Here is a 12,520-nt window from a genome sequence, read left to right as displayed (position 1 = left end):
TATTGGTCAGAGCATTGACTATAGGAGTTGGGAGGTCATGTTGCAGCTGTATAGGACATTGGTTAGGCCACTTTTGGAATATTGTGTGCAATTCTGGTCTCCTTCATATGGGAAGAATGTTGTGAAACTTGAAAGGGTTCAGAAAAGATTTACAGGAATGTTGCCAGGATTGGAGGATTTGAACTACTGGGGGAGACTGAACAGGCTGGAGCTGTTTTCCCTGGAGCTTTGAATGCTGAGTGGTGACCTTTTTAGAGGTTTATAAAATCATGAGGGACATGGATAGGATAAATAGCCACGTTTTTTCCCGGAGGTGTTCGAGTCCAGAACTAGAGGGAATAGGTTTAGGGTGAGAGGGGAAAGATATAAATGTGATCTAATGGGCAACTTTTTCACCCAAAGGGTGGTGCATGTATGGAATGAGCTGCCAGAGGGAGTGGTGGAGGCTGGTACAATTACAGCATTTAAAAGGCATCTGAATGGGTGCATGTATAGGAAGGGTTGAGAGAGATATTGGTCAAGTGCTGGCAAATGGGGCTAGATTAGGTTAGGATATTTGATCAGCATGGACCAGTTGGACCGAAGGGTCTGTTCCCAATCTGTAAATCTCTGACTCTATGACAAAGGGCATACTAATGTGATGAAGGAGAGGGAAAAGTGTAAATGCTAGGTGTGAAAAGAAGAAAATTGGTCTGGTTTGCTGCAAGCAAAGCCAACAACACAAAAAACATGTAGTCAGAGGGTTTGTAATTAAAATGTAGGACAGAAATCAAACCCTGCTATTGTTGAACTCAATGTTGAGTGAATCACAACAATCTGATGAAGGAGCAGTGCTCCAAAAGCTAGTGCTTCCAAATAAATCTGTTTGACTATAACCTGGTGTTATGTGATTCTTGACTTTGAATTCTGAAGGCTGTAAAATACGTATGTGGGTAATGAGATGCTTTTCCTCTGGCTTGCATTAAGATTTGGAACCTCTTTCCAGGCCTCTGCTAGAAATGTTCATCGAGAAGCAAAATGGCTCATTGAAATTACAAGCAGTGGGTTGGGATCATTCTTGCCCAATAGTTGAATTACTTCACAAAGTAGTCACCTGCTATGGTTGGTCTTGCCAGTGTAATGGAGACTGCATTGTGAACAGCCGACTAGATTAAAAGAAGGAACAAACACACAATGCAATTGATTTCAATTGGCTTTGGTTTGGGTTTCTTTCCTGATAACAACCAGATCATATAGGCTGGGCAGATGTTTGGTATGAGCTCCCCATCCCCTGTTTCAGAACATTCTCCTGCAGTTTAAGTCAGAGCATCAATTTTAATATGTCATTGTCTTGTAAAGTCCTGCATTCATCACACAATTCCTCCACATTTCTTCTCTATTCTTTTCAATGGTGGCCTAACAAATGGTGGATTTTCTCCCAGATTGCTCATAGGGACAAAGCTCACTCCCTGTACTTTCAGTTTTGCCATCTGGGGCATGGGTTGCATTTCACTGTTGCTAGCTCAAATATAGCCTGCCCCTATGCCTCCGATTATTCTATTAATTCAATTCCAGCGATTTAGAGCTGCAACATTACTGATTTCCTTTGGAACATGCTTCAATAAAACTTGAAACCAAAATGCTTTCCTTGAAGAAAATGATCTGAAAGTCAAACACCTGGCACACTTGTAATGGGATCTTATTTAAGGGCACCTTGGGTGATCTGGCATCTATCCTGGAAGTAATTTGTAAAGGAAAATGGCCAAGTGCCATTTTTTAATCTATAAGGTTCTCTCAAATGATGATTAACTTTGTTGATAAGTGTTCTCATTATGAATGAGATCTCAACACCACAAGGTATGTGGTCTTAATGCATAAGTCAGTGTTCTAACATCAGCTGTACAGGTTGACAGACGAGAGACCCTTGGCTTCCTCCAGGAGCTCTGAAAATAAAACAAAGTTGCTGGACATTTCCTTTGTTTAATAGATGTATTGCAATCTGATATCAGTACTCAACTTACTGCATCCCACATGCAGGTGTAAATAATAATCTTTGACTGATGGGTATGACTGTTCACTAGATATTTATTGCCTTCATGTCACTTCAGATTCAATCGTTAGGAGGAAGAACCCGAAGGGAATATCCACTTCAACTAATGTTTTATACAATCCTGACATTTGATATCTTTCTTCAAGTCTTTATTTTCCATTTCTCGGTGTTCCAAGGTCAAATAAATACAAATGGAGTGTCTCCTGAAAAGTGGTTATAATTGAATAACACTTGAATGGAGATATTGTACATTCTAGGTACTTTCCTGGTTAAAATTGGATATTCTAGAGCCATTTTTAATTCTGGATTAGAGAGTTGTGACTTAAACCTACCTCAAGGCTTGAGTACAGAATCTAGACAAACTGTTCACTGCTGTGCACGAAGGCATGTTGCATTGTTGAAAGTACTTTGTTTCAAAGTAGGTACCTAACTAGGAATCCAGCTGTCTGCCCCCTCGGGTGGGTGCAGAGATTTCATCGGAATATTCTGAGAGCAGGGAGTTTTTCCATGTCCCAGTTGATTGTTCCAAACAAATCCCAACAAGTAAACTGATCAAACTGATCAGCTTCATCATACAATTGTGATTTTGAATGACTGGCAGCAGTTTGATAACATGATGATCATCATTGAAAGGAAATTGGTTACATAAAGTACTGTGAGCTAATTCTGTGTTAAATGCACTGTGGATAAAATTTATAAGTAATCACCTATAAGATTCAGCCATACAAGCCTGTTTACATGATGTCTAAAGGCTAATCATTTCAGAATTCCACTCAGCTATAGAATAGGCTGATTGTTTTAATCTGCTGTCGAACAGAAGATTAATCAATGAAAAGCATTAACAAAGCATTTGGACAATGATAGGCAGTACTACCAAAACTCAGCCTAAGCAGTCAAAATAAACTTCTGGCCAATACATGGCCTGAATGAGGGTCTGTGTCTTTGGTCTTCTGCCTTACTTGTTTGGTGGGGTCTAGCTAGATAACAGGCATGAGCAACTTGCTCAGTTACCCAATTAAATCACGTTGTTTAAATTGCTGTGCCCTAGAGATTTGCAATGCCAAAGGGGCGGCATGGTGGCTCAGTGGTTAGTACTGCTGCCTCAAGCGCCATGGACCCAGGTTCAGTTCAGTTCCCACCTTGGGCAACTCTCTGTGTGGAGTTTGCACGTTCTCCCAGTGTCTGTGTGGGTTTCCTCCAATTTCCTCCCACAGTCCAAAGATGTGCAGGTTAGGTGAATTGGCCATGCTGAATTACCCATAGGTAACGTAGGGGAATGAGTCTGGGTGGGTTACTCTTCGGAGGGTTTGTGTGGACTTGTTGGGCCGAAGGGCCTGCTTCCACACTGTTGGGAATCTAATTAATCAATTGCCTCAGTCTTTTTGTGATTGGAAAATTTGGATTGGCTAATGGGACCTCACACTATTTTGAATCATTTCTGCCACTCTCTGGTTCCATTTCTGATCTTATCAGGTGGTGCAGTGGCTGAAAAAAATCCCCCACATTTTCAGTGAGGACCACAGAACATTGGAAATCATTTTTATCCAAACAAAAAATTAGCAACATCCATAAATGTGTGATTGAAACACTGTGAACAGTCGAATGTTTCTTTTTGGTAAATGGAATTTGGTTGATGGCTATATGTGAGTGTCACAAATCACCCTGCATGATTTGACATGAAAACTAGTCTCCACAAACCAAAGCTGCAGTTTAGTATAATTTTAATCTGAAACCTTCTCCAAAGTTGTGAAGAAATCCAACAGTAGCCATGTTACACTCACGTGGATTATGAAGAAACAGTAAAAAGATTATAATTAATTCTACTTTTGGATCAAGTTCAGTTTGAGCTCCGACAACATAAGTGTCTTGTGATATTACAATATGTTTTGGTTTGTTACAATATATTCATATTGGAAAAAAATGGCAATCGATATGATTCTGTTACTTATTCTTGAAGAACTCTTGAAGGAAACCCAATGCAGGTACTTTCTGGCTTTAGATTTTACACAGTGCTTTCTGCTTTGTTATTTGTAGGCAGAATGTTATGGTCTGAAACCTGCTCATAAAAGGCTACAGTTATAACATCACTGCATGACCAGAATAATCCTACCTCCTTGTGTAAATCTACTTGGTTTGTTGTGTTGGAGAGAAACCACCTGACAGTCTAATGAGATGAGGTTCTTCTTTTAAACAAGATGCAGTTTATTGCATATAGCAACTAGTTACCAGTTACATTAGTATGTTAGATATTGTTAGTGTGAGTATCCCCACTTAGTCCATGTGAGATCATCATATTGGGTTGTGTTTAATGCACTCTTCAGTGTTAACCCTTACAGGTGCTTACAAACATATATAACTGATGCATTTCCTTCCTGTCAGGAATGAAGTGCCTATATAGAGAGCTTGGACACAAACTGTATTCACTACTCACCCACCATTCATGACATGGACCAGTTCAAACCTAGCTTCCATCTGTTCTGAGAGCAAAGCTGTTAAAGTGTGGGTTATTATCTGAAACACAAGAATCTTAGTTTCTTGACATTGTAATCATTTTTAAGTAATTGCACCAGAATTAAACTGATGCAATTTTGAGGCCAATGAATGATACTGATGATCTGCCTCAGGGAGAGAAACAGAGGTAAGATCATCTGACTGAGTATGGAAGCTTAAAGGAACAATTATTCATGAGGTTTCTCCAAGTGGACTGCAAGAATTTCCTATTGGTATGTATAAAGGAGGAAGCTCTACCTGTAGTAATTAATCCCCTGTCATCTTCCCCTGAACCGATCCTTTGTCTATGACTGAGAAACAGTCAATATCTAATCTGTGTGCAGTTCTGGTCGCCTCACTTTAGGAAAGATGTGGAAGCTTTGGAGAGGGTGCAGAGAAGATTTACCAGGATGTTGCCTGGAATGGAGAGTAGGTCGTACGAGGATAGGTTGAGAGTTCTCGGCCTTTTCTCGTTGGAACGGCGAAGGATGAGGGGTGACTTGATAGAGGTTTATAAGATGATCAGAGGAATAGATAGAGTAGACAGTCAGAAACTTTTTCCCCGGGTACAACAGAGTGTTACAAGGGGACATAAATTTAAGGTGAAGGGTGGAAGGTATAGGGGAGATGTCAGGGGTGGGTTCTTTACCCAGAGAGTGGTGGGGGCATGGAATGCGCTGCCCGAGGGAGTGGTAGAGTCAGATTCATTGGCGACCTTTAAGCGGCATTTGGATAGGTACATGGATGGGTGCTTAATCTAGGATAGAAGTTCGGCACAACATCGTGGGCCGAAGGGCCTGTTCTGTGCTGTATTGTTCTATGTTCTATGTTCTATGTTCTTAGATTGCACTGGTGCAAAGCTGGAAAATTCCTGTAGCAGGCAAATAGGCTGTGCTATTTTCCTCACTCCCCTAGTGGCTTTTTTAGCCAGTTCCTGCTGAAAGTGTAAGTTCATGACATGTGAAATCTCCCAGCATGGAGCCAGTGCACTGCATCACCGTGACAGCTACGTTTTCCCTGTTTAATACGATTGCAGTATTTAGAACTTGTCTGCAAGGGGTCATTTCAAGATTCAACTCCCCTACACTTGTGGGTCTTTGTGACCTTGCTGCTCCACTTTGAGCAGTATGGTGGCTCAGTGGTTAGCATTGCTGCCTGACAGCGCAAGGGGCGCAGCTTCGTTTCCAGCCTCTGGCAACTGTCTGCATGAAATTTGTACATTCTCCCCATGTCTGTGGGGGTTCTTCCCACAGTCCAAAGATGTACAGGGTAGGTGGATTGGCCCTGCTAAATTGTCCGAAGATGTCCAGGGATGTACAGGCCAGGTAGATTAATTATAGAAAATGCCTATTTTCAGAGATATAGGGTCAGGTAGTGGGTCTGGGTGGGATGTTGTCCTGAGGATTGATGTGCACTCGATAGACCAAATGGCCTGCTTCCACACTGCAGCAGGGATTCGATGATTATGATATGCTTCTGGGCTCCCATTATCACTTGTCTGGTGGTGGGTTTGCTTACTGACTGCTGCTGCTTTTATAAATCTTGGTCTGCAATAAGTTGGGGCAGGGGGGTCAATGTAATTTCAGTTTACATACATAGGTTGAACAGTTTTGAAAAATTGAACATCTCAGGTCTGCAGTTTGATTTCACTATTCCAGAGGGGAATTATGTAGATGGTACATGCCTAGTCCTCTCAGTGGAATGACTTGAGATCAAGAATTTGTAGACCAACATATATTCAGATTATTATCATTCAATGGAGAAATATAACTGAAAATGAAAATTGTGAGATTTGCAGCACTTAACCAAAAAAAGCAGTTTGAGCCAGATCAAACTTTGAAATGTATTATTTGCTTATCATGTGCAAGAGTCATCAAGCTCACCTCTCCTATTGTTAATCTTCTGCAGAGTTAACAGTCAGTCACTTCAGGGGTCGAACCTCTCGATCAATACCAACCAGAACGTTAACATCAAATCGGAGCCAACCTCGCCCCCTCGAGACCGGATGACACCTTCAGGTTTCCCTCAGCAGTCCCGGCATGACACGGGACGTTCGCCCGTCGATAGCCTGAGCAGCTCCAGCAGCTCTTACGACGGAAGTGACCGCGAGGACCCTCGGGGTGACTTTCACTCACCCATTGGACTCGCAAGACCATCCACAGATGATCGAGAAAGCCCATCCGTAAAACGCATGCGGATGGACACATGGGTGACATAAAGCCCCCTTTTTGCTGCCGTTTTGTAGTATCTCTTTTGTTACAAGAGAAACTGTCCTTACATATCTAAGACAAGGACATGGAAAATGTATAAGTTAATCAGGTACTCTACAGTGCAAATTAATTGTATATTTGCAGGTGTCCCACATTTAAATTTTAGTCACTGTCCCAGTCTGGCACTTATTTGTATTAGCTGTTATCTTATACTGGTTTGCAAAAAAAAATTTATATTCAACCCTACCATGCTTGCAAAAACAAGACAGTTGGTTGTCAATTCAGACAGTGTCCTGTGTGCGTGTATAAAAATGGTGTGGCTAGTTAAACTTTCTGCTTTGTAGCATTGAAGCTGTAGAAAGAAACAAGAGAGCAATACTGTACATAAAATAAATTTATGATATTGAAGCTGGCATGGGTCTCCGTCTCTTGAAGAAGTGTTATAAATTGCACGGTATGGAGCTGAGGTGAGCAGTTCTTCTTGCATGTGCAAAAACAAGTTGTGAAAGTGGCAACACAATTTATTAAGTACCTTGAAAACATGCATTAAGTACCTGCATGAGAAATGAGGAGACTGTTGGTGAATATAGCATTAAGAGAAACTTAATATATTAAGTTATAATTGGAATTTAGTTAAAGCTCTTTTATGTTAATGTCTGAAATCCAAATTTGATTCAGATCACCTATATATTTTTATTAAAAGAAAACTAATACCCCAACTTATTATTGACTATATAGAACTGTATAATTTTAAACACATTCAGCTATGAAATTATTTATGTATGCCAAAGTTGCATGTTGATGCTCTCTATAGATATGGTTTTATCTTGTTACCTTGGCTTAGATTTTTGCTTTTTTAAAATGCAGGCTAAACCTTTAAAAGCCATGAACACTTGCTAACCTATTGTAAAGAGAATTTGAGCCAAATGTTGTGTATATAGCATCTTAACTATATCACCTTTGGTGTCAGTGTACAATGTATTGTACGTTCACCAGGTTAAAGTATATTTTTGTGGATTATCACCAACTTGACAGGGCAAGATCCTTATGAGTAGAGTATCCACTGGTAATTACTATTTTGTTTAATATGCTGTACTTCCTTGGGTTTTAATTATTATATATGGCATTTGCAAAAAGTAGTAAAAGTTTTATTTTCCTCAATGGCAGTGAATGTGTACAATAATTGTTATTTCTGTGCTGTATGGTAATGCTTTACTATACATATAAAAAGCAGATCCTAAATCCTGATGTTATATTTGTCATGCACAAACTTGAAAACAAGTTCCTTATATTGTAGACTGTTGTGGATGAAATTTCACTGCTTTATTCAATTACACTTTTCTGATATAAGCTGCCTTTTGTGATAATTCACTGACAGTAGACACTTGTGGTTCTTAATAAAAAAAAACCTGCAGGGGAGTAGTGCAGGTGAGTACCTTTTGAGAGTAATAAAATGTAAAAGGTTTCTTTTATATATTTTAAAAAAAAGGATTGTTCAGTGGTGAGTGCAATAGATTTGACAATCAAAGGGGAAAGGCCTGAGTGCACACTTGTAGAAATAGAGCAATAGAGTAAGGTTTTTACCCCTTGAATGGACTGACTTGATGACTCCCAAATGAGCCAATGCTAATGGCACCAAAGGGAACCAAAATCTGTCATTTCATGGCTAGTTCATCCATTGTAATTTAGTGAATATACCTTTAAAAATATATGACATGGAGACATGCAGTTTGCAAACAGGTTCTAGGGACATCACCGTCAGAACTGGTCCCTTTATTCTGCCATCTGTTCTCCATTATAAAACCATCTCCAAAAGGCTTGAGAAACTTTCAAGGGTATGACATTGTACTTATTAAATTTCTGCTAATAAATTGCCATTTATTAATGTAAAATGGGCAATTTGGCTTTGGTAGTTTTGTTCAGAGTCATTAATACACATGAGGTAATTTGTCCCATTGAATCCATGCAAATCAATATCTACCAACATATAGTAGGGAAAACTTAGCTGAATTGACATTTTACATGGTTTATAACAGACTCCATTCCTTTATTTTATAAAAAGAGTGAAGCAGAATGTGTGTAAGCATGACGGGCTATCAAGGTTCATGCTGGATTTACAAAAATTGTTTTGAGTGACTTGTATTCCTACAAAATGTACTCATGATATGACCATACAGCTTTTCGGTTCTTAGCAATAAATATAGGCATGATATTCATTATTTGATTATTTTTAAGAGGGAAATCTAACATTTTTGTTTAGGTAATTTTTGTAGATAAGAATTTTCAAGTTTCCCTCAAATATCAATTCATTATTTTGTCTAAGGTGTGTTTTAAGCTGATTTTATTCTGTTTGGAACTCCAATAGAATTTGACACTGAAAGTAGTATATTTTTCATTTTAACTTCTTTCTGCCCACTTTTTGTTTGTTCCTACACATATTAACTAGTTGAAAATGTGTTCAAAGATAGATGAAATGAGGCTAATGCTACTGAGGCAATGGTAGGAATTATAATTTGCTCACTCACTGCTGAACAGACCTCTTTTAAGCTGCAGAAAAGCAGCTGAGTTGTGTAATCTGCAGGACTGAAAAGAAATAGGCTTTATTGAATTATGCATGTTAGAGGAAATTTTCTGTACGTTTGGTAGGAAGTTTGCTTCACATTTACTGTGTCTCCTTGTGTGCAATTTGCCTTACATGATGGCATCATTTACCTTTTCACAAATGATAACCAGTGTCCTACGTAGTGGGCATCAGTGTTGCCTAATTGTGTCAGTGGCATGCATGGTTTAGTATAAGAATTACATTGCTATTAGTTGATATCTTTATGTCTACATTAAGAAATATTTACTAGTTTAATTATCAGTCTTTTTAAAAAGAACTTATTTAAGACAATTTCCCACATAACTCCTGATGTTTTGTACAGACACTCAAAAAGTTTTAGTTTGGATTTATAATCAAGTTGGAATGGGGTCTCCTTTTATAAGCCAGTGCAATGCAGGTTTGAGAGATGCTTTGAGGAAGTGGTCACCTAAATAAAAGGAAATACTCTATTGAAAGACCATGTCAGTTCTGTTGATGGCCATTGTCCCTTCTTAAAAGAAAAGCATAAAACTTAAAAGAGCTGGCCGTTTCCCATGTAACACCTTTTAAGGACTTTTGAGCTAACGTGGTAGCAAACTGCAGCTACTGGAAGGTAAATAACTTGCAGCTAGATTCAAATGTTTTTTGATGTTACTTGCCATCTAATATTTGCAAGGAGAAGGAATCCTGCAATCTCAGAAAATAGGTTCTGCAGCAAATTCAAAGCCAAATTTCTGCCCATTCTTAATCCTCCAGGTTTTGGGGGTTTTCTCCCCCTGCTAACCAAAAGGATTGTTTGGAAACACCCATGTTAGGTTCTGAAATTATAGTACACCTTTTGCACTGTTCTCAAGTCATTGAACTGTTGGAGTTCACTGTTTATCTACTGGTTTTTAAAAAGTCATGTGACCAGTTTCCTGAGGAAAGTAGAACTTTACCTTTTGAGATCGACTTTTCAAGATAGTAGAGATGAAAGCATTATGTAATTAACTTCTCTAGATGCATGTGATAGATTTGTTATTGTATCCTAAGCAGTAACAAACATACAGCTGAATACTGTAGAGATTTTTACCTGGAATATGAGCTACAGCAGTTGATTTTATGAGTATAAAAGTCCAGTAACACTGAAGTGCAGCATGCAGAAGTACCTTGAATGAGCTGAAAAGCCATCCTAGAGAATACCTTGAATTTGAGTCTACATATTGAACACACACATCCTGGTAGAAACTGGGATTTCAATAACAATGGATTACTGCCAACCATTACATTTTAATTTCGACTTGTCACATTTTTATTCAATTGTGTAAAATGTCAATACTGTGGGCAGTAAGAAAATACTAAACACTCTCAGGGTAAATTTTAAATAATGTTTATTTACCATCCGCTTCAGTGGTGTCACAATCCCTTGGGGTTTTGTAGAAATTTAAATAGGACTTAAATTTAAATCCTAATATCAGGCAACTAATGTGAAGGAGTAAATTTTAAAAAAAACAAGCACCCTTACTTTAGATTTAATCGGTTACTGATATGCTGGGCCTATTATGCTTCAAATATTTTATAAAACTAAAAAGGTGTAAATGGCATAATTTGGGTTAATGCAGCCCAGAGCAATCCCTAAATGCAGTGCTTATCTGTGGAATCCAGGGATATATGAAGGCAATGTTTATTTGCACACAAGAGACAGTAGACGAGAACTCAAACTTCCTGTCTCTGGACACTGTTTATGGAAAATTAAACAAAGTATGCAAAGAGAAAGGGAAGAGACATGATTTTCTTTTGCACAGACTTTCTACCCTCTGCTGTGCAAGACACTGCTTTGCAAAATATTTAAAATGGCTTTTATAAAACTGATGTACCTGTATTTGGTAATTGTTTGTTACTTGTAGAGATCACCGGAGCTGTTCACGGTTTAAACTTTAAGCCTGTTGGCAGCACAAGCTGGACTTTGTTGCCATCATTGAAACAAATATTGATGAGACTTTAAGTTAACCTGCAATTTCCCTGAATGTGTTGTTTTTTTTTCTTCATTATACAAAAATAAGTGAACTTTTTATCGGATGATAACAATTATGCTAGAGATTGTTGTAAAAATTTGTACCCTGCACTCACTTAAGTAAAGATATTGGCTTTTACTGTGTATTGCGAGTCCATGTCAGTTATTCAGTGTAAAGTTGAAATCAGTAGGATTAATAATTTAAATTTACATGTGTTTTATTCCTTGAATGTGTTTATTTAAGGATTAGAATTATTTAGGATACATTATGGAGTAAATATTTCAATTGTGGTCATCCTCTCAATTGTATATAATCTTGGCTGGCCACATTTTCACAACACACTTTGTCGCAATAGTGTATCTTTTGATTGCTCTGATAGTCTCCATTAAAGAGCATAATAGTTCATTTTTTGAATTGACTTGCAGAAACGTATATAATAAATGATCAAATATTAAAAAACAAAGCAAGAAGTTAGAATTTCTAATTTCTGCTACAGCACCACAAATATAAACCTATCCAGTCAAGTTCAGTATAGACTCTGCTTCAGGAACATGTCAGTCAAAGAGTAGGGTGTGTGTTTCTAATTGAAGTTCAATACAGAATATATGTTTAAAAACCTGTAATGAACCACCAAGCCACGTTAGAGATAACCTAATTGTTCTAACTCTTTGCTTTAAGGAGAGTGGCCTGCATACAAATTTTTTAAAAAAGCAAGAATAAACAGAAGTTAATAGGACTAAATTTGTCAGAACACTTTTGTGCTGATCTTAAACAACTAATATGCTGTTGTTGTACTAGTGTTCGTGAGGACAGGTTAACAAGGGTGAAGATCGCAATGTGAATTATTTTGTAGTTCCTGTGATTGCTAAAGTGCCTAAGTACTATACCTCATTGCTTTCAAAGATTACAGCTGCAATTTATTTTCCCTCGACTACAGAGGAGCAGCTAGCTTGGTAACAAAGGGTTTGTTACAGCCAGCTGTTCAATGGTGCTCTGAGTGGGGAATTATCCATGTAGAAGTGTACTCTAATTTCCAATCCACCTACCTGTTGGAAGCTGAGGGCAGGGGAATAGTTTTGGTGTGACTGTTAAAATAAGCAATGTAACTAACACCCTTCTGATATTATTTCAATGGTGAGCCCTTGTTTTTGAGTAAGCAAGCCAGTCAGAAGACCATAGAGTTGTTCCAAGTGCAGATACAGACTTGAATTTTCCC

The 12,520-nt window shown here is 38.3% G+C and overlaps 1 protein-coding gene across 12 annotated transcripts in view; it reads left to right on the top strand.

The window, feature by feature from the left end:
* The window catches only part of mef2aa (myocyte enhancer factor 2aa), a 225,020-nt gene extending 213,573 nt beyond the window's left edge, over positions 1 to 11,447 (top strand). For all 12 annotated transcript variants that reach the window (XM_072564941.1, XM_072564943.1, XM_072564934.1 and 9 more), the window contains one exon: positions 6,428 to 11,447. In XM_072564941.1, the coding sequence (XP_072421042.1) occupies positions 6,428 to 6,737 (310 nt within the window). In that variant the 3' untranslated portion in view covers positions 6,738 to 11,447. The remainder of the gene's footprint in view (positions 1 to 6,427) is intronic.
* The last annotated feature ends 1,073 nt before the right edge of the window (positions 11,448 to 12,520 follow it).

Source organism: Chiloscyllium punctatum, chromosome 48 (genome assembly GCF_047496795.1).
Source record: "Chiloscyllium punctatum isolate Juve2018m chromosome 48, sChiPun1.3, whole genome shotgun sequence".
In the NCBI taxonomy this organism is placed as follows: Eukaryota; Metazoa; Chordata; class Chondrichthyes; order Orectolobiformes; family Hemiscylliidae; genus Chiloscyllium; species Chiloscyllium punctatum.
Note: the sequence above shows the minus strand (reverse complement) of the source record. Positions and strands in the feature narration are given on the sequence as shown.